At 41.0% G+C, this 19892-nt stretch overlaps 1 protein-coding gene across 2 annotated transcripts in view; it reads right to left on the reverse strand.

Annotated features, from left to right (window-relative positions):
* The window catches only part of pde6a (phosphodiesterase 6A, cGMP-specific, rod, alpha), a 28720-nt gene extending 9394 nt beyond the window's left edge, over window positions 1-19326 (reverse strand). Inside the window, exons 1-15 of one of the 2 annotated variants that reach the window (XM_041943899.1) lie at window positions 19266-19326; window positions 17652-17985; window positions 17018-17159; window positions 13253-13405; window positions 11817-11906; window positions 11458-11598; window positions 10445-10519; window positions 9449-9513; window positions 8751-8817; window positions 5857-5904; window positions 3749-3898; window positions 2382-2525; window positions 1447-1512; window positions 1120-1266; window positions 109-216 (exon numbers count right to left, since the gene is read on the reverse strand). In XM_041943899.1, coding sequence (XP_041799833.1) covers window positions 109-216; window positions 1120-1266; window positions 1447-1512; window positions 2382-2525; window positions 3749-3898; window positions 5857-5904; window positions 8751-8817; window positions 9449-9513; window positions 10445-10519; window positions 11458-11598; window positions 11817-11906; window positions 13253-13405; window positions 17018-17159; window positions 17652-17980 — 1725 coding nt within the window. In that variant the 5' untranslated portion in view covers window positions 17981-17985; window positions 19266-19326. Of the gene's footprint in view, window positions 1-108; window positions 217-1119; window positions 1267-1446; window positions 1513-2381; window positions 2526-3748; window positions 3899-5856; window positions 5905-8750; window positions 8818-9448; window positions 9514-10444; window positions 10520-11457; window positions 11599-11816; window positions 11907-13252; window positions 13406-17017; window positions 17160-17651; window positions 17989-19265 lie in introns of both variants that reach the window. The other variant, XM_041943900.1, reaches the window with a different exon arrangement.
* Window positions 19327-19892: the final 566 nt, after the last annotated feature.

The raw sequence follows: 19892 nt of genomic DNA on the forward strand, positions 1-19892 counted from the left end.
TATAACTCTGAATCAGAGAGAGGAGGAGGAGGAACAGGAAAGATGAAAGATGAGGAGGAGGAGAGTGGGTTTACTGAGTGAGTGAGTCAGTTTATCTGCGTGTCTGACCATCAGCAGGGTGAACATGGTCTGTCCGACGTTGAATCCATGTCTCCAGTTGTGGTAGGTGATCCTCCTGTAGCCTTTACTGAGGGAGTACATGAACCTCACCAGGGCCTGCAGAGCGTGCACACGCATGCACACGCATGCACATACGCACGCACGCACACACACACACACACACACACACACACACAAACTTTCTGTAAAAATCAAACTGGGACATAAACAACCAACATTGCAGCTGCTTTATAATTTCTCTCTAGCAGTCTTAGCATATTAAAAATAATGTGCTTTATTGTGGCTACGCATGTACTCGTAGAACTGGAGTTACATCCACTAAGTACTCTTTTCACCACTAGAACACCAACTCTGGTACCACAAAGATGTGAAGGTAACATTATGAGCAATGCACACCAGTTTCTCTGTCTTCATTTGCTCCCACCATCTGAGGAAGTGGAGATCCAGTGGATTAACTGGATGAAAATGTGGCCACAACAACATCTGGGAAACAGTTATTACGTTTTGTGTGCGTTAATGATTTTACCTCGCCCTGCACAAATCAGGATTCACTTCAAAACTGAAGCTCTGGGATCAGGCTCAACCTGTAAGTTTTGCCATTTTTATGTTTCTTCACTGTTTTTTTTGCTGGTTATCCTGTTGAATTTGGCGTTAGCAAGTTCCACAGCAAATGTGGCTAATAGCAATAGATGCTATTAGCCACAATTATCCTCATGTGAACATTAATCCTCATTTGAGTGAACATTCATCCTCATTTGAAGCCAGTTAAATGACCCGAGTAGTAGTAGTGTTGCTTTTTGTACTATCAGAACAACAGTTGACTGTTGCTTGTAAAAGTTTGTCTCAATCTACTTTTTTTGGCACTTTGTCAAAAGCATCCGGTTAATTAATTGCAAAATGTCTGACAGCAGTTTCAAACATCTCAAACAGACAGAAATGAGAAAAATATGAACATCACACGGCCCAAATAAGTAGTTAATTAACTAACCAACCACTCACCTCTCTGGGAATGTGGAACTTATCCACCACTTTCAGTTCGTAGTACATCTTGATGCCACATTTCACCAGGTCCAGTTCACTGTGTTCAAAGTCACAGAAGTGAAACTCCAAGATCTCAGATTTCTTCGAGTTTGGCAAGACCTCTGACTGTGAACAGAGATGGACAAATGTATATAAGTGCATAATTTGCCTTCATGTGGATTCTAGTGAGAAATGTATTTTTCTTTTTTTGCCGTGCATGGACGATACATTTGGATTTCCAGACATTTTGCTCATTTGGTGGAATTTGCTGAAACACAAGCTGCATGTTCGTCGTTCGCTGTTTACCAGAATCTCTTCGAGCTCCTCTTCCTCACACTCGTCCGGTTCCTTCCCCCATCTCTCCCTGGTGTTCTGGGGAAACACACATCATCAACGCTCACCTTGGACGAAACGGTTCAGCATCAATCAACTGACTCCTGATCTGAGGTCAAACCAGGTCATCTCTCTGCTTTGTCTCTCACTGTCCACTGACAAATCACCTCATAGAAAATCTGACATCTTATTTCAGTTTATAAACGATGCTCAGCCACCTATTTATATCATCCGCATCTACGGACTGGTTTGAAACGGACTGGTTTGATCTGTCTAGCACAAATATAAAAGGATAAAGCGAGGCGTTAAGTCTGCAGGATTGGGACTTCCATTTCCAGTGAAACATTGTGAGCTCTGCCTCCATCTTTTTCTCTATTTACTTAAAAACACATCCTTCATCTCCTACTTGGAGCAACGAATGTGGTTTTTATTTGTTTTCAACAAAACCCTACTGCTCTAAATCAAGACGTTACAGAAGTTTAATCAAAGGTCATCAGATTTAATTAAGCCACAAACCACTGTCAAAATGTGCTATTGTCACCTGACATTAAATTATCTCAAATTAAACATTTTCTTCCACTACCAGCTTGTTTGTATTAACATTTTAATCTTTTTGATTCATATGGGAGATGTTGTTGTCATTAGAACCACTTTTACATATTCCAGGATACTCAAGAGGACAGATACAGACAAGAATAAAGTAAAATGTCTTATGGTCTAATGGTTTTTCACAAGGCTTTGCCAACCTGCCAAAATACAATTACGTGGGAAAAATCTAAACTCTTGGCTTTTGAAAATGTTTGGAAGCACAAGCTTCACATCAGCATTAAAAACATTTCAGTGACACATTTTCTTTGCAGTAGTTGATTTGTTAGAGAAGCAGGTCTCTCTTTTCTACATTTACTAACCAGAATATTCTGGATTTCATCCTTGCGACACTTGACGTGGTACATCACCATGTCCTGGAAGATGTCCTTCCTGTTCTCCAGCTTGTTCATCTTGTCGTAGGTGTCGGGGTTGAGCATCGACCAGCCCAGGAACTGGGTGAGAGACTAAACGTGTGTGTGAGAGAGAGAGAGAGAGAGAGAGAGAGAGAGACACACACACACACACAGAGTAAACAGCCTATTACTGGTGGCAGGTGTGTTGAAAAAACCAAGGCAGGCAACGCTCCTCTTTCTGTTCAGCAGCACAGTGGCCATCAGTACTCAAGCTAAGTGCCTCCTGTCGTTCAAATCCAAGTGAAAACATGATGATTAACCACAGGTGCCAAATAAATGTAGTGAAGCAAAAAGCACATTTCTTAACACTGTTTTCTGAGGTGGATTTTGGTCATATTTTTGCAGTACAGCAACCAATAAACAACAAATCATATTCAAATATCAAAAAGGAAACTGTTCCTCAACCTACTTTGTTTTTTTAAATTTTTGTCTCGCGGCATTGATTAAACCACTAAAAACATCTGTGTTCATCAAAATGACATATTTAGAAATTCACACCACTCCTCACCTTTTCCTTTATTTACTAAGCAGAGGTCTATGAATATGGAAATAGTCCCTGCCTGTCTCCACCCACCCCTCCACCACTCACCTTCGACTTCACTCATCAAACACACACACACCTCTACTTGTTTATGGTTTTGCTAGCTACACAATGGCGAGCGGTAACACAGGAGTATTCAGCGACACATGTTCGCACCGGGAACTGACTCCAAAGAAGAACAAGGTCACACACGTGGTCGCCTAAAAGTCCATGCATCAGAATGTCTTTTAGCTTCACTCTCTACAACGTTAGAAGTGTAACGGTAATAGATAACATGAGCCTTCAGCTTGACTACTTTAGCACGATATGGAAAGCTCCACCCTGCTGTCCAGCTGATTAGTTCCTTAGTTACATGATGCATGAAAGCCTGGATGTGTGAATCCATGTTCGTGAGACTGTCATTGGTCCACTGCTGATCCAAGGAGGACATGACTGATATGACTTGTGGCATATAAAAACATCCCATGAACATGTCAACAAGGTTAAAAATTTGATTTTCATTGGAGGGGGTCCTTCAGGAACAGCTGAGGATCAAGCTGTCATGTTGTGTATTTTCACTGAATTCTGAGCAGCGAGGCAGATACAGAACTTCAGTAAAAAGCCTCCAGGCCCGATGATAAATAATGCAGACGCTCTGAATGGGCTGAGAGTATTTATAAACCAATGACTCAGTGCTGCTCTCTCTCACACACACACACACAGGCACGCACACACACACACACACACACAGTACCTCCATCAGTGTTTCGTCCATTTCATCAAAGGGTTTCCCATCCTTCCTGTTATAGAACGTGGCCACACCCACAATCTCTTCCTTCTTGTTGACAATTGGCATAGACAGCACGTTCTTAATGGTCCAGCCGGATTCATCCAGAGGCTCTTTCTGTGCACGCACGCACGCACGCACGCACGCACGCACGCACACACGCACACACGCACACACGCACAGTTCAACATGCTTCACTTAACTTCACTTCACTCTACATAAGAATGTGCTTCATCTGCACTGATACCTCAATATGTTTCAGACAGTAATATGGGGCACCTTTATCCTTGCATCATCATTATTTACTGACAATTCATCCTGATAGCAGAGAGCAGCACCCCGACGGAAACGTGATGTCACCTCGTGCATTCAGGGGAAATGTGAGAGAATCAATAATTCACCTGCTTTCTGTCCCTAACATGTGAACATCCTGCAGCAGCAGTCAGAGTCTCACTTTTTAAAATGGGAGCTCGGTGAACTACTGCTGCCTCATCACAGTGGAAATGTTCAGCAAACAGTCAAAACAAAACGGGGTTAAAAAGAAGTAGATTTAAAAAATATATATACATTCCTCACTACAAAAACTTATATAGAGAAATAAAAACTTCTGCAGTTACTTAAAGTGATCCAGACCCTCCCCTTGAAATTAGTTCATACAAAGGCGGTTTAAAGTGCCTTACAAAGTCACAAAAAAAACACATACAAAAACAGAAAAGGAGGAAAAAGAGTGCAGTATGTTCACAATGGGACAGTGACTAAACGAAGTGTACTTTTCGAGTGTGCTGTTGATGCATACTGCTCCCCTGCAGAGCAATGCACAAAGGAAACAGAAGAGCTGCTCACAGCTGGAGAGAGCTCAAAATCATTGTTGGAATAAGGGTTGTTATAAAATATAAATTATTTCTTTGTCGCTTTCTCTGCAGTGTGATTGAAATCTTTTGCTCGCATTGTATAATTTCCTTGAAGTCATGAAATGGTGAAGAATACTGACTCCTTGTTGCACACCCTCTTCTATATTAAACCATCATAATTAGTACGCAGTATTAGCTTGTAGTATGAATTGGGAACATGTTTCTACAGTCAGGGAAGCAGATGGTAACATGAGCCAAAGGTGAATGACAAACATGATCACAGGTGAACCTCAGACTGAGATCAAAGTGTGTGAGAGAGGAGGTGGATTTTCATGTTAACCTTCAGACGCTAATTGTCAGCAGTGCAGAACCGGGATGGTATCTGAAAACCGTAATAAGAATAAAGAGAATGGGCTCTTTACAGCCCTCAGGAAGCTCATTCAGACGGAGGAGAGCATAGAATGAGAAACATATTCATGGACTAGATGGCAGAATCTTTCCTTATGATTATTCTCTGGTGCTCTCTTATGGTACATAAGAGCTCATTATATCGCTAAGTTAGTTTTCTAATATATTACGTCAACATATACTCGGCTCTGTTTTATTATTTTATTCACATCACTCAAGAGTAAAGGCGGACAAATGTGCAATTACTGTAATCTGACTGCAAATTGCTAATGTCGTGTATTACTTTTAAAAAAATGGGATTCCAGATAATGAGCAAAATTGCTTTCTTATCTCACAGCAACAATGTGTTAATACACACACAGATATGAACGTGAGGCCGGGCGGTACTGAATGGATTCTGTCCTGGATAAATAAATGTTTCAGATGATTATATCAAGTGTCTATCAAGTGAATTCATGTAAATGCATACTGCAACAATTCCTCATAAAGTTGATAACCACTACTGCATCTTAAATAAATGTGGGCACAAAGCAGCAAGAGTTCAATAAGATGCAGTATCTACATATGTCTATAAAAGAGGGAGACACACTGACAACTGTTAGCTTAAAATCAAACGTTCATTACTACATGTTTACAAAGAAAACCATTCTTCGTCATCTCCACAAAGAAATTAAGTTAAATATAATTAAGTATAATAGACGTATAAATATCGTACAATCGTCGTCTTCTTGATTTTGTCAAAGCTTTGTTGCAACTGAGTGGTTTGATTCGTTGAGCTTCCTTGAAATAAAACAAAAAAACTTGCGGCCATCTTACCTGGAAGTCGAAAAATTCATCCTCAGCCGCGTTCATTATGTTGCAAATCTGCCGAAACATGGAAATAGGAGATGACAAAGATGAAGATGATGACATTTGATGACAGCTGGTGTTGATATTGGTAGTAAGAATAATACTCAGTGTTTCTACTGCGATCCTGAAACTGAACTTAATTTCCGGTGTGATCAGTAAAGGTGGGCGTTACAAAAAGAGGCTTTTGTTGTTTGTAAGGAATCAGAACAAGAACACAGAAAGAAGAGGAGGTGATCTTTGTTCTCATGTTCTCACGTGATAAACTCCCCCTTCAGCTTTTTGGCTTGAGGGACTTCATGTTCATCCGTCATTTTCAGGAGCTGACAAAGTTTTATTGCCCCACAGTGAATCCATTCAAAGCCCCTGTGTCTCTTCCACAACCATTAGTGTCACTCTGACATGTCTTTTTCCCCTCAATTTATGAAAAGGTTTCACCTCTTACATGATGTAGAAGAGGAAAAAAGGAGAAGATGAGGGAGGAAGGATGATGCGGAGCTGAAAAATGGCAAACGCCAAAGACAATGAAAGGACAGGGCAGGAGGAGGACAGACGGGTGAAGCAGAAGGAGGGATGGATAGATGAGCGACGGCAGGCTCAGCGCTTTGGGAAAAGCACACTGTGATTAATTGCAACGGCTGCAGAAATTACAATTATACATCATGGCAGCGTGTGGGTGAGCACTTTTCATTTCCACCACTGCGTGCACCCTGGCAACTGTGTAATAAGGCCTAATGGTGTTCTGCTCGTCTGACTGCTCGCAGCTTCCGATCAAGATATTTAGAAATAAAGATATTTTACATGGGCTCCTGCACAGAAGAAAAAAAGTTGTTCTCTAAAAGCCGGAGTGAGAAATGATGAGGAGAATTTTGTTCTAAGATAAAAGTTTTTGTTGAATCGAGCCACACTCAGATTTTGAAAACATATTCAATCATTTTTGGATTTTATAGACTTTGCCTTGAAGACGTACTTACACTCACAACGGGTGATTAGGTGGAGATAAGCTGTCACGAAAATATTAATATAAGTGAATGGCTCAAATAAAAACAAACTAGACTAAGTCTGACAAGCAATATTTGAATAAAATAAGAGCTCAAATCAACATGAACTGATGGAAATCATACTTAAATGCTGCTTTGATACTAATCATTCACTCCAGGATCTTTTTTTTATTACATATTTATTGGTATTTCTTTTAAAAATGAGTATTATATACTAATTACTAGTTGCTGCACTGACAGTAAACATCATTTTAGTAGGACCCCCCTGTTTGTGGGCATTTGACTCAGTAGCTGCGAGCCTGAACATCTACATATCAGGAATTTCAACTCCCCTAATCAAAGCTTAAATGTTAACTTAGCGCTTTCTAACATGTTGTGTGGGGACCAAGCTCCATACATCAAATGCTTAGTTTAGTTTAGATTAGAGATTACTTAGCATTGGTGACTGTAAACAGTTAAAGGAGGAAGTCTGGCCAGAGCGAAAGCCAGGGACAAGGCGCTGTCTGAACAGTGGAGCTCCATGGAAACAAAGTCCTTCTCACTGTAGTTACACAGAAGTTGGTGTCTGGAGATGAATCCTCAATTTGTATTTGACTTTGAAGCATTATTTTCATGCACAAACCTACAGCAGCTGGTGAAACTGTCATGCACTTGTCTAAACAGCCTGTCTTTTGTAGTGGAAAAAATTGTCAAATATTACATTGGGATTGGTTGAATATGGCTCACAGTTTGTCAACACAGGAAGTGTTTCAGACGCGTTTTCTAAGTCTCACATTCGTCTGCCACAAGAGATACTTCTGTACTTTTTATTATGAATGCAACTTTTTATTATAATCCGAGAGCATCCCTGACTGAACTCCACTAACAACACTAAACACCTGTTGAACTCTCTGCAGCCTGTAGTTCTGAACATGTTGGATATGATCAGAGTAGCACAGCTCTGTGTTTATGATGATAAAATCGGTAAATTCCTCACACTTGTTTGATCGACAGGTTGTTGTTAACACTATACTGAAGTTTATCACTTGCTGCTGAACGGAGCTGCTGTGGTTAATATTCAACCTGCTCACTGACCATTTATTCATTATTCACTTGTTGTTTAATTAATACATGTTTGGGCTCCAGGGAGGCTGAAAGGTCACATGTCAGTGCTCTCAATCATCGTGTATCCACGTGACCTGCCGAGGAGTCCTTCATTAGCCCACTGGAACTTAAGAATGTAAATGTGACAGCTCGATGACTTAAATTAAAATATAATTATAGTCTGCGCTCTCATTTGGTCTGTTTCAGGGTCTTTGATGGCTGAACTAAGAAAATATTGCAGGCAGACAGAACAGTTAGACACCTACAAAGCTAACAAAGAATGATGAAATATGCAGTCACAGATTAAAGCTCTCACAGAGTTAATGGTCACCAACATCCCGTGGAGGTTCCCAGTAAGCGAGTAAAAGTTATGTTTACAGTCAGTGCTACTCAGCAAAGCACATCAAATGTATAGAAACTAATGCATCGTGCATACAGTTCCTGCACCTGTGTCGTCAGTGCCATGGAATCGCTAACGATTTGCTAGAGTCAGGTTGCAGCGTTCCCAACACGTGACAACAAGTTTCCAAATGGGAACTTTTGGTGTTTTAATTTGCACCCCTCAAAGATAAATGAATGTGATGCTATGAAGTGAGAAACGTGTAAAAATGCTGTGTGAAACTCATGATGCTGCCAGGTGGTTCTGTCACGGTGCAAAGGCGTTCTTGGGACACAAACTGGATTTGAGAGTTTATGCTCATTTCACAACACTGTGTGAGATTTGTTTGAGCAAACTTGAAATAAAGGAGGAGGACAGAAGCTCTAAAGAAGAACACTGACCAGTCCGGACTCTGCTACGTAGGTCGGTAAACCGCTAACCAGGGCCCAGTGATCTGCCGGAGGATTCCTGAGGATGGACAGAACAATAATCATGTTTAACAACAACAGGAAAACAAAATAATTAAGTTAATTACTTTCCTATTCAGTGTTAATATAAATTTGACTTTGCCGGGGTGAAATAAATTACGTGAAATCATTAAAATCAAATACTGCATAAACAGCTTTCCATTTACACAGGCGGGATAATTCTGCAGTGACAGCAGTCATTTCTGTTTACAAGAGCAACAATGTTGGATAATAAAAACCAGTACAGGATCAGCGCCGGCCTCAGAGGGGATCTTTTTTTAATCTTTTATTAGGTAAAATGCAGATCATGTTTGATTTTGTCGGAGAGAAAGAGACGACATTAGAGTTTACGTCCAGTGTCTCTCACTGGGTGCATCCTCGAGGTCTAACAAAGTTATGAATTAATTTCCTTTCACATAAAATGTTTGCAAACATTTTTCCTACAGCTTTGAAACCTTCAACGTTTGCATCCACATTTACTTGTTCGCACTCTTCTTCTTCTCCTCCGGTTGCATGTGCGTCCACGTGCACAACAACAAACCAAACAGGGACCCACACTTTAAAAACCTCCTCCAACTAACGGTCAAAAACTCCACAGGGGACCTTTAAACCGGATCTGTGCTGAGACTCACGGTATGACTTTGATGTCCTCTTTGCCATGTAGGATGTAGTCAATCAGTTTGTAGAAGATAATTTCCTTGAGGAGACACAACACAACAATTACAATTAATTACACAACACTGTGTCAAAAGGAAACTTAAAATCATTTTCACTTTTTCAAAAGTCCCAAAGCAGGACACTAATAGAGTCTCACATCAGATTCCATGACAATACTGACTCTTCATGAAGGGCAGAAACAGTTTTAACAGTTATTTGCTGAAAGTATTCTGAGACGCTGATTTATACAGAATCATGACAAAAAATAAAAACCAGGTTTGCCCAGCTGTGATTGATGCATGAAAACTACAACTATTTTCAAGGTCAAGAACAAACTTAAAGTCCAACTACACAGAAGTACTTTATGTGAACGTATAAAGGTGGTCTGTAAGTAGATTAATATTATCATTGATCTCAAAAGCAAACTCAGGTTGGAGCAGCTTTAGTGAAACTCTGCTTATGTGAAGATAAATACCATCTGCTGTCACTGTATGACCACATTTCTTAACCTTAAGAAACATTGACGTTGAAATACTTAATCTAAAGAGAACTAAAAGTCAAAACTCTGACTGGCGTCCACTAGAGACTGCAGTGCCTGTTGCATCCCACAGTCTTGGACAGAACAAACGCACTGATGATTCAGCTGTTCAGCTGAGTGTTGCCAGCACTCAGACTGAAGGCTGAACGTCTCAGGTTTGTCTTGAGGATGCTGCCAGAGAAAAGTCAATGGACTTTGATAGTCACGGGATCAGTTCATTAGTTATGATATCTGGGAAAATTTGGCTTGATTGTGGCACTTGAAAGGATTCATCCTCTGTGGTCCATAAGTACTCGCTGTACCTTTCACTGAAATTCTGCTGAAAGTTTTAGAGGTACCTCATCATGGATACGTAATAGTCACATTTTGACATCATGGTGGCACTAGAGTAAATGAGCAGAAGTAATAGTAGCAGTAGCCAACATTTCCTCACTCTGCCATCAGGAGTTTTGGGTCCATCATATGGTGGAACTTCTCCCATCAGAACTGGCCACAGGTCAAAGAACTCCTACACACAAAGACAAAGAAGAAAAGATTTAGAGTTGGACAACAAAGCGGGCACGGCTGCTTCTGTTCTTTCATTATTCAGATGCACTTACTGCATATCGTCGGTACAGCCAGCATCACCATTCTGCCTCAAAATGCTAATGCCAGCAGCCTCTAAGCAGTGTGTAGTATTTTTTTTGTTCGGGCTTCACAAGGAGCAGTTTCCAAAACATGAGCTACTAGTTTTGTTTGTTATTCTTAAGTGCTGTATGCATGAAATCCAGTGATGTTACCAGACAGCCATCTGCGCAGGCAGACAACATGTGTTTGTTCTCAGATAGCAGGTGTTAGGAATCAACTGGCAGCTGCTTGTAATTAGGTGACAGCCGCAGCCAATAAGTAGTATTTATGACAATATGTTTGTTATCGCAAATACATAGGAGTCGTACAACACTGATCAGAAGATGGTTTTAAGTAGTATTTATTTCATAGAGTTAAGGTTTTAAAGCAAAAAACAAGATGTCTGAAAATATGTCGTCCCAAAAGAGAAGGAGAAGAAGCAGAAATGATGTCATCAAAAGCCAGACGGGATGAGAACGGCACAAACACAGCAGTAAATAACTCATGTGCAACAGATGCACTCAGTAAGTTTGTTATGATATTCCTTTAGTTCAGAACATTAAGGTTCTAGGACTCAATCAATCAATCTCCTTCTACATTAAGTGTAAGTACAGTGGCTTGACTACTTAAGCTTTGTTACATAACCTGCTCCCTAACGCTGGAAATGAGTGTAAATTTGGGGGAAAAGCTTCTGATATTTTAAGGACGCAGCGGTATAAATTTGGAAGGTGAAAATCTGACACGGTGCAGCACAGATAGAGATCTGCAAACAGTGGATTAATTGTTCCGTTTGTTTTCCAGCTTAACCCTGACCCTGCATGTGCGTCTCTGGTGACCCACCTTGGTCTTGGTCATGTCCAGCAGACCCACAGAGTAACGGTCACAGTTGAGGAAAGCTCTGACTGTGTACAAGGCCTTGTGGAACTGCCTCTCTATGTCTGTGAGCTCTTCAAACACCTTGCTGGCCGACCACAGCAGCACCTGGACAGTGGAGGAGAATACAAAACAATCTTTCCATCTTTATTTTCGTCTTCTTTTGCACCACATATTTATGTCATCAAGAGTGAAAAAAATGTGGATCCTTCTCTAAAAAACATCTGAGAGTGAGAAAAAAAAAGGTCAGATGCGGAACATTTAGCTGTAGAGAGAAAACTCAGTTTAAATCATAAAAAGGAACAGGGCTACTTCAGAGGCCTCACCTGTCCTCTCCTGGTCTCACAGTTGTGCAGGTAGCTCAGGTGGAAAACTCTCAGGATGAGGTTGGCAAAGTTGAGGTACTTGTTTAGAGTCTGGAAGAAAACGGCAAAGACTTTCAGCTGCTTCGCGTCACACCTTTCAAACGACAGATATATTTCATTTTTGAGATGAAAATTCCCAACAGTTACACGGTTCAAACGGCCATGTTTGACAGGTGATATTAAACAAAAAGGTAACATCGTCTTCTCTTTCTCTGCAATGAAAATGTGGGATTTGGACTGAATTCGGAGGGGGCCTCCAGGTGATGGAGCACACCTTCAGGCAGTGACATCAGAGGTCCACAGCTGTTTTGGCAGCTGAGAGTTCAGTGATTAAAGTCCACACTTTGATTTAAGAATTGTTTCACAACTTATACATCTGAGCGAGGTTGTGAAAACACTTCACGTCAGGTTTGTTTTTGGCAGTAAAGAACTGGAAGTGATTTTTCAGTTTCTTTTCCTTGTGACTCTTTCATCTCGGTGGCCGAGCCCTTTGCACCCGCTGGAGATCTCTCTCTCCAAATGTTCTCTGACAGGCCTCTCGTGGCTGAGAAACCACATCAGTTGTTGTTTCAGTCGGATCAAAAACATCGACTTCATGTTGTTGGGGTGTCAATCAAATTTAAGATTTGGACAAATCAAGTCTTTCAATTTGGTATTTGTCAGTTTATTCATCTATTACTTCGCAGCACATCTTAAAAAACTACTGAACAATTTCCAGTGAGAGCAGTGGATTGCTTGGGTTTAGATAAACTGATCAATCATATGTGGAAAGCAACTGGCATTTCATCTGTATAGGTGGCACGACAGGGACATGATCAATTTAAATGACCAGAAGTCAGAGTCTGACTTGAAAATTTCACAATTCAGTTTTAATATTTGCTGATAGAATTTAGATATTCTCTAAACTGGGCTTCAACAGCCAATCAGCAACCTCTTTATCACTATGTGTATTTTTAATCACATCTAGATCCAAATGCAGGTTATGTATTTGAATAATTTAATGAAATGGAAGTATATTGCAAACAACCAATGATTACATCACTACTGGGGAGAACCGCGGTTAACTGAACTGAAGCAGTTAACTGAACAACGAGGTCCTGGGATGCATGCACCCAAAACAGCACTGAAGAAGCAGGAAAATACAGCAGATCAGCTGCATCAAAGTGGGACACAACTGGCACTACATCTACGTCATATAGTTTTATGTGGCTTTTATAACAGAGCTCGTAAATGATTATTTGGCAGGCTGAGTTTAATTGTGGTGGATCGCTGTCCGGTCAGGCAGCCAGTTACTAACAGAGAACGTTGACAGTTGACGCGATGGGAAAGTAAAGAGAAAGCACATTCGAGCTGAAGGGATCTTTCCAGTTTGCAGGACAGACGGTGTCAGACGTTACCTCCTCATCCTTCGCAGTGAAGCGCGGCCCGTCCAACTTATTGATGGCCATCATGACGGCCACCATGTCTTTACCGTTCATGATGGGGATGGCGAGGACGCTCTTGGTCTTATAGTCGGTCAGCTCATCCACAAAGTCACTGTAATGAGGGCTCTATGAAGGGAAAAGAGAGTGAGTGTATTTGACTGTATTTAATTGCCTGTTCTTTGGCCCTGCATCCCTCAAAACCTCCAGACTCAGCTTTGATGAACACACCACTTCATCCATAAGCGCTGCTAGCTAGGCTTTCCATTATCTGCAAACTCAAGGCCCTCTCTGCTGCACTCCACCCACTGCTCCTCCTGTGCAGCAGGGGTCATCAATTCTGCTCCTGCAGGGGAGAAACTGAGGAATAACGGCTCATTAACTGCCAAGAAGGAACAAAAACCTGCAGAGGGCGACCCCTGGGGGGGACCAAAATTGGGGACAGAGTCCTGATTTGGGTAAGGCAAGTCAGTGTGGTAATGTCCAGTGAGGTGTTTGTTCGGATCTTATTTCCTGGTTGAAAAGGAAATACACAAACTTTACACATACACAGACTGCATAAAATCTAATTAGATAAAATTACAATTATTCAAGTAAATTACTGCAGTCTGATGGGTTTTTGAGCTGATATTGATATGTGAGAGTTTAAAAAAAATAGTTAAAATAATTAGCTAAAATAGTTTTCAGTCATTTTACAGTTTAAAAAAAAACTAGTCACTACTTTCTGTTGGACAAACTACTGAATGTTGAAGCTGTGTCAGAACATATATTTTACATTGCTGTACTTTAGTTTATATATACACAGTTATACCAACACATCTGCAATGAGCTATCAGCCAAGCCCAACATGCTACGAGATACCGCTGCTCCACTGCTTCCTCTGCCCCTTTACCAAACACACACTCTCATTCAGGAGGCAACTCCTCAAAATCAAACATTTGCATCATTGAAGTTCCATCCATCAGCGTCAGAAAACGTTATACTGCTGCTGTCACACGCAGAGAAAAGAAACCTGAGCAGCAACTCAAACCCTGTCCTTCTGCTCGGCTCCAGAAACAAAACATGGACCTGCGAGAGAAGGAGCTTTCGTGGGTTTAATGCCTTTGATTCTCACACTAAAGGCAGTGGAGTAAAAAGTGCAACGCGTTTCCCTGAAGTACAGACCTGCCTGGTGTCAGTCTTGGTTTTTATTTTTAATTTGTGCTTCTGTTTGTGGACAAGTAATGAGATTCAAGCAGCCCCAATCTCACACCACAAACTAAATTAGTAAATAATTCTTTGTATTTATTAATGCCTAAAGTCGCCCTTTTCTCTTTTTCAATAGGGGTATGCCTGATGTGCAGCAGTGGCGCAGGAAATGAACGAGAGAGACAAAGCTGGTCCTGGATCAGCCCCCATACAGTAGCTGCTTCAGCTGCAGCTTTACACAGCTTAAAAATGAATGCGTTCCAAAGATCTGGGCAGTTTGACAGCTTGTTATTGGGTGACCTTTGACCCAGAGAAGTCTTCATCCTGCTTGTTATCAGCTGGTGCTTTGCCTTGACCTTTACCCAGCAGCGCTACACTTTAGGCTGGTGTCAGAAAATCCGAAATACGGTTTTAGAGATTCATTTATTTTATATCTATACATTGTTAAATAAATATGGTAAATGAGCAGTGAGATGAGAAACTGTCTCGCCGCCATAAAATGCAAACGTTTACATCTTTAAATTAATAATTAATACAAATAAAGAAACATCCAAATAAATAAATATATAAATAATAAATACATCTAATCTAATATAAAGTCTGCACACAGACATCAATACATTAAATTCCTCTCTGGCCAATTTAGCTTCTCGGGTTGGGACGCATCGAGTGGATTTCAAGGTGTTCCTGCCTTAATGAAGGGGAAAAAAAGAAAAAAAGGAAACAATACAGTGCAACAGAATAGATTAAAGGTGTGTTATAGTGCTGAGTCTGTGAAAATGGCTCAGGTCCTGTGTGACCTCTGGGAGTAATCTGGGATCGCTCTAATTCAGAACAGATTAACCGGCTTCATCTGCAGCCTCCCCCACTGGCACTGTCCACACACAGACAGACAGACAGACAGACACACACACACACACACACAAACACACACACACAAAAATCACAGTCACAAGAGTTATTCGTCTGTAAATTATGTGATAATGAAACTCACTTTGAAGGAGGCACAGACAGAAGAACGGTGGGAAATGAGGCCAGTTGTTGCTCACTACATAATCCCAGTGACACACAATCCCCACCTCCCATTTACAAGAATCCTGACTGGTTGACCGGCCTGACTGGATTGGACTGGGATAGAAATAGAGCACAGAGACACAGTGATTCCCAGTCTCTGCATTACTGTGAGAGGCCATCCTCAGTGCATTAGCATCATAAAGCCAACCAATTATATGGAAACATTAGTCGTTCGCTGTGACTGGGGAGAAGCTTGGGGGCTTTGATATTGTTCCAGTTGCCACATTTCCCATCGTGCTTTCATGTGTTTGTGTGAGGCTGCGGCGTGACGGACAGAGGTTTTGAACAGCACCAACGACGTGTCTTCTGTGGCGGCTCACAGTGAAGGCCGGCCCGGCAGCACAACCGACAGATAAAAACCAAACGAGAACAATCGGCCGGGATCTGTTTTGTTCGTACATCAGCAGCTGAGGCTCTAATCTGCCATGAAAGGAAGTGATTGAACTGATACGGAGGAGGGCTTGTAATCCATCAGTTATGTGGAGTGGGCTGCTGCCTTGTTAACTGTAAATGTCACAAAAACAGTTTGTGCAGGAAGGAGGGGGTGGACGTAAAGTTAGCGGACCTGCAGTGGCATGAAACTTGAAATGCACATGGGAATAAGCTTGCCAGCCATTTTCAAATGTCAAAGGTATTGGCTATAATGAGATTGAGCCGGCTTTGGTTGGAGGGAATTAGCAGAAGGAACACTGTGGTGTCTAGTCGCCATCTGGTGGTCAAACAGGTGCAGAGCAACAATACACAGGGTTTCACACCTTGTCGAGACAGGGGTTTGAATGTTTACTCAGCAATAAAATAAATTTCATATTCTAATGATAATTTACAGAGGAAATTTTTACTTTTTGGATCTGTGCTGCTTGATTATAGAAATGTTCAGGTTTAAACTGATTTTGTGGAAGTCAGCAGGTTGAACATGGTACAGCACAGGCTGAAACGGCTTAATTCTGAGTGAGGTCAACCAGATTTAAACATATACACCTACTGAAACTGCACTAGATAAACTTTAAAAAATATATCATCATGTATGAGTAATTGGGGAGGAGTTAAAGGCTTTTGGCTTTACTTTTTGTACAGAATGGAACAAGTAAAAGCGAGGAAGAAAATGAATTGCAGGGATAAATTTGCCACATTTTCCTGTTTTTATGTCAAATGCATAATAACAATAATATTCACATAGCACCTGCCAAAAGAAAGTTATAACATGATTTACAGCAAAAACAAATCATGAAATTACATAAACATAGGACATAAACCAAAATAAAATAATTGAAATAACTAAGACAAATGCCGTCAATTTAAAAAGTAAGACAGTCGTAAGAGAAGATTTAAAAGAGGACTTCGAGTTTGCCTGCCTGAGATCCCCGAGCAGGGAGTTTTCACCGTGTGTGGGAGGGAAGATTTTGTATGTGCATAATTGAACTAGTGATGTGGTTCTGATGGCCACACACAAAACAAAACACACAACAGTCGTGTCTCTACCTCCGACACATCAGGAATGTTGATCATCTTCTTGCTGGACGCCACGTGGCCCACGATGCCGAGATCCAAAGGGTACACGATCTCACTGTCGGGCGGCACCAGGCAGTCATCAAACAACGCATCTTTGTGAACATTAAACAACCTGGAAGTGAAGAACAATACAGTGTTATGATGTGATCTGCAACTAATGCAGGTTTTCAGAACAGCATGTTTTACATTTTTAACTAAAAAAAACTCAGCCACTGAAGAGGAAATGTAAACGTCCTTCGACACAGTAGAAAAAGTACCAAGAAAAAAAAAAAAAAAAAATCTGCTAACATTCGATGACTTCATTAAAATGCCACGTGTGTGTCTGGAGCCGCATGAATGTGAAGCAGCATGCTGGTGAGAAACAGCATCTGTGCTCATTCATTATGATTCCCTGAAGATTTTTCTAAAAATGTTTAGTTTCCCCCAACTCAACTGTTTCCTTTTTATGAGCCCAACATGCAGAGACGTGTCAGTCACATACTCCTTTCATGACAAAGAAATAATCTCATGATATTTCGACACTAATACATAAACTGTGTTTCAGTGATCATGTTCATTTTTTGAGAAGGTGTGAGGTGTAAAACAGAAAGAAATCCACAGTAACCTGGTTGCCAGCTCGGCCACTCCATTCCTCTGCCGGTACATGAAGAGGCTCATGCGGTCGGCCCTCATCATGAAGCTGAGGTGTCTCATGAGGTTGAAGATGGACTTCTCCATGTTCAGGTTGTCCTGGATGTCCCTCACCAGGTCGAAAAGGATCTCGCTCTCCTCCACCATCGTCAGGTCGTGGAACTTGCTGACGTCCACCGCTGGCTTGCGGTTGCTGTCCAGCAGGTCTGAGATGACCTTAGGCCGGAAGTTGATGTCGTAGTACTGCTTGGCGAACTGCGGATTGGCATCCAGGAACTGCTCTGCTGCTGCTGCGTCCACCATGGCTGCTGCTGACAAGGAAAAGTCTGGTTCAGGTATCAGATTCAGAATCAGAACACTTTACTGATCCCTGAGGGGCAATTGGGTCAGTTGCAGTTGCTCCCATAGTACAACAGTAATAAAACAGAAAAAGGAAATAAGAAATATCTTAGAGAATATATAAAAATATGAAAGATATATGCAGAAATATGCACAATATACAACACAATAAATCAACCATAAACAATATGAAATATTTAAATGTAAATATGTAAACTGTGTATTCTGCTACAATAAACCGTCGATATAGAAATATATCTGTTGTGCAACATTCTGCAGCAAGCATGATTTCATTCAATGATTACTCATGAACTGCGAAAGCATTTAAACAAAACAGATCCACTCACAAAAACCTTCCACTTAAAGCTATATTCGTTCCTTATGGTCACTTCGGGGCTGAGCAAATCCACAACAAGGAAAAAATGAATGTCTTGTTTTAGCTCCGGTTTGGTCTCAAACAACTCTGACTCCTGAACTGCTAAAGGTTCCCTTTGTACAGCCGCTGGCTGTCAGTATAGTCCTCTGTAGTTTGGTGCTGGGCAGGTAGCATGCAGCAGCTTTTATCAGCTGTTCGCTGGAGTTGATGAATGCTGAGACTGAACCATGAAACGAATGTGCTGTAAAACCAAAACAACGAGCTGAAAGATGCTAAAAAGCTCAGCAGAGCTGCAGATAATCCACAGCAGGTTTGTCACTATAACTGTGCCGTTCCCCTTAACAGGCAGACTTATTAGTAAGCATGTAGTGTGTATATGCAGTAATACAGTGATTTCAGACTCAATGATAACCTGACTGTCTGTCTGCAGTTAGTCTAACGTGCTCTCCACCAAATGCGCTTTCTATCGCACATACTGTGTGTTTCATAGCTGTCAGCAGTTCCCCTATCAGCACTGTAAGCTTATTGTTTCGTCTGTTTATCAATGTGTTCGACTCGTATTCTTATTTAAATAAAACAGCACTTGTGATAACAGCAAAGTGGGTGTCAGCCTATTAAATCATCTCAATAGTGATGTCAACAGCAAATTATTCCTGGCAGTTAATTAAATATGAGTGTTATGACAACATGACAAGCTTCGTTTAGAACTTTCCTGTGATTATCTGTCCCCTCTGGTACTTGACTCTGTGTATTGTCTCTTCCCTGTTCAAGTTACTTTACACAGGAAGTCATCAATAAAGTTATGATAATAATAATGTACAACTGACATCACAGATCCAGCAGATTCTTTTAATAAAATGCAAACAGTCCTACCTGTTAAAAGACCGTGTATTGTCTGCAGCAGAGTGTATAATCCCTCTGTCCTGCTAAACAACTCTGCAGGTGCCTGAGAAAAGAAAAGGGATTACTAGGATGGTTTTAAATGGTCATGTGTGGACATAAGCCTGCATCCAATTACAACACTGGGCTTGCAATACCTTCCAATGATTAATGACACAACCTGGGATTCCTTTCTTTGTCTTTACTTTATATAAACTCTCAGCACGTCTGGGCTCATGTGTAATGTCGTGTCGTGAGCCCATTAAGTACTGCTCATTGGCTATATGCCAAGCATGTGTTTGCAAGTTTTTTGGCAGGTACCTCAACCCAAAAAGCTTCTTAGAGTATCACATTATGACATTTTAACATAGATGCAGTTTTAGTGATACACTTATAAGAGGCATGTATATGTGTGTGATCATATCAGGAGACATTTAAGTGACACTTCAGCCAGAGTCTTTCATTTTAGATTTAAATACGTTGGAAAACCCGGGAAAGGTGGCTGTTCAAAGATGTTTTTATCTTCTAGTCTGTTACAAAGGATCTCAATGGTAACAAGTTTTAAGTGTAAAAAAAAAAGCATGAATTTGTCAGTAAAAACCACTTCTGCAAAAGCTCATC

The sequence above is a fragment of the Chelmon rostratus genome, chromosome 9, assembly GCF_017976325.1.
Source record: "Chelmon rostratus isolate fCheRos1 chromosome 9, fCheRos1.pri, whole genome shotgun sequence".
Taxonomy (NCBI): domain Eukaryota; kingdom Metazoa; phylum Chordata; class Actinopteri; order Chaetodontiformes; family Chaetodontidae; genus Chelmon; species Chelmon rostratus.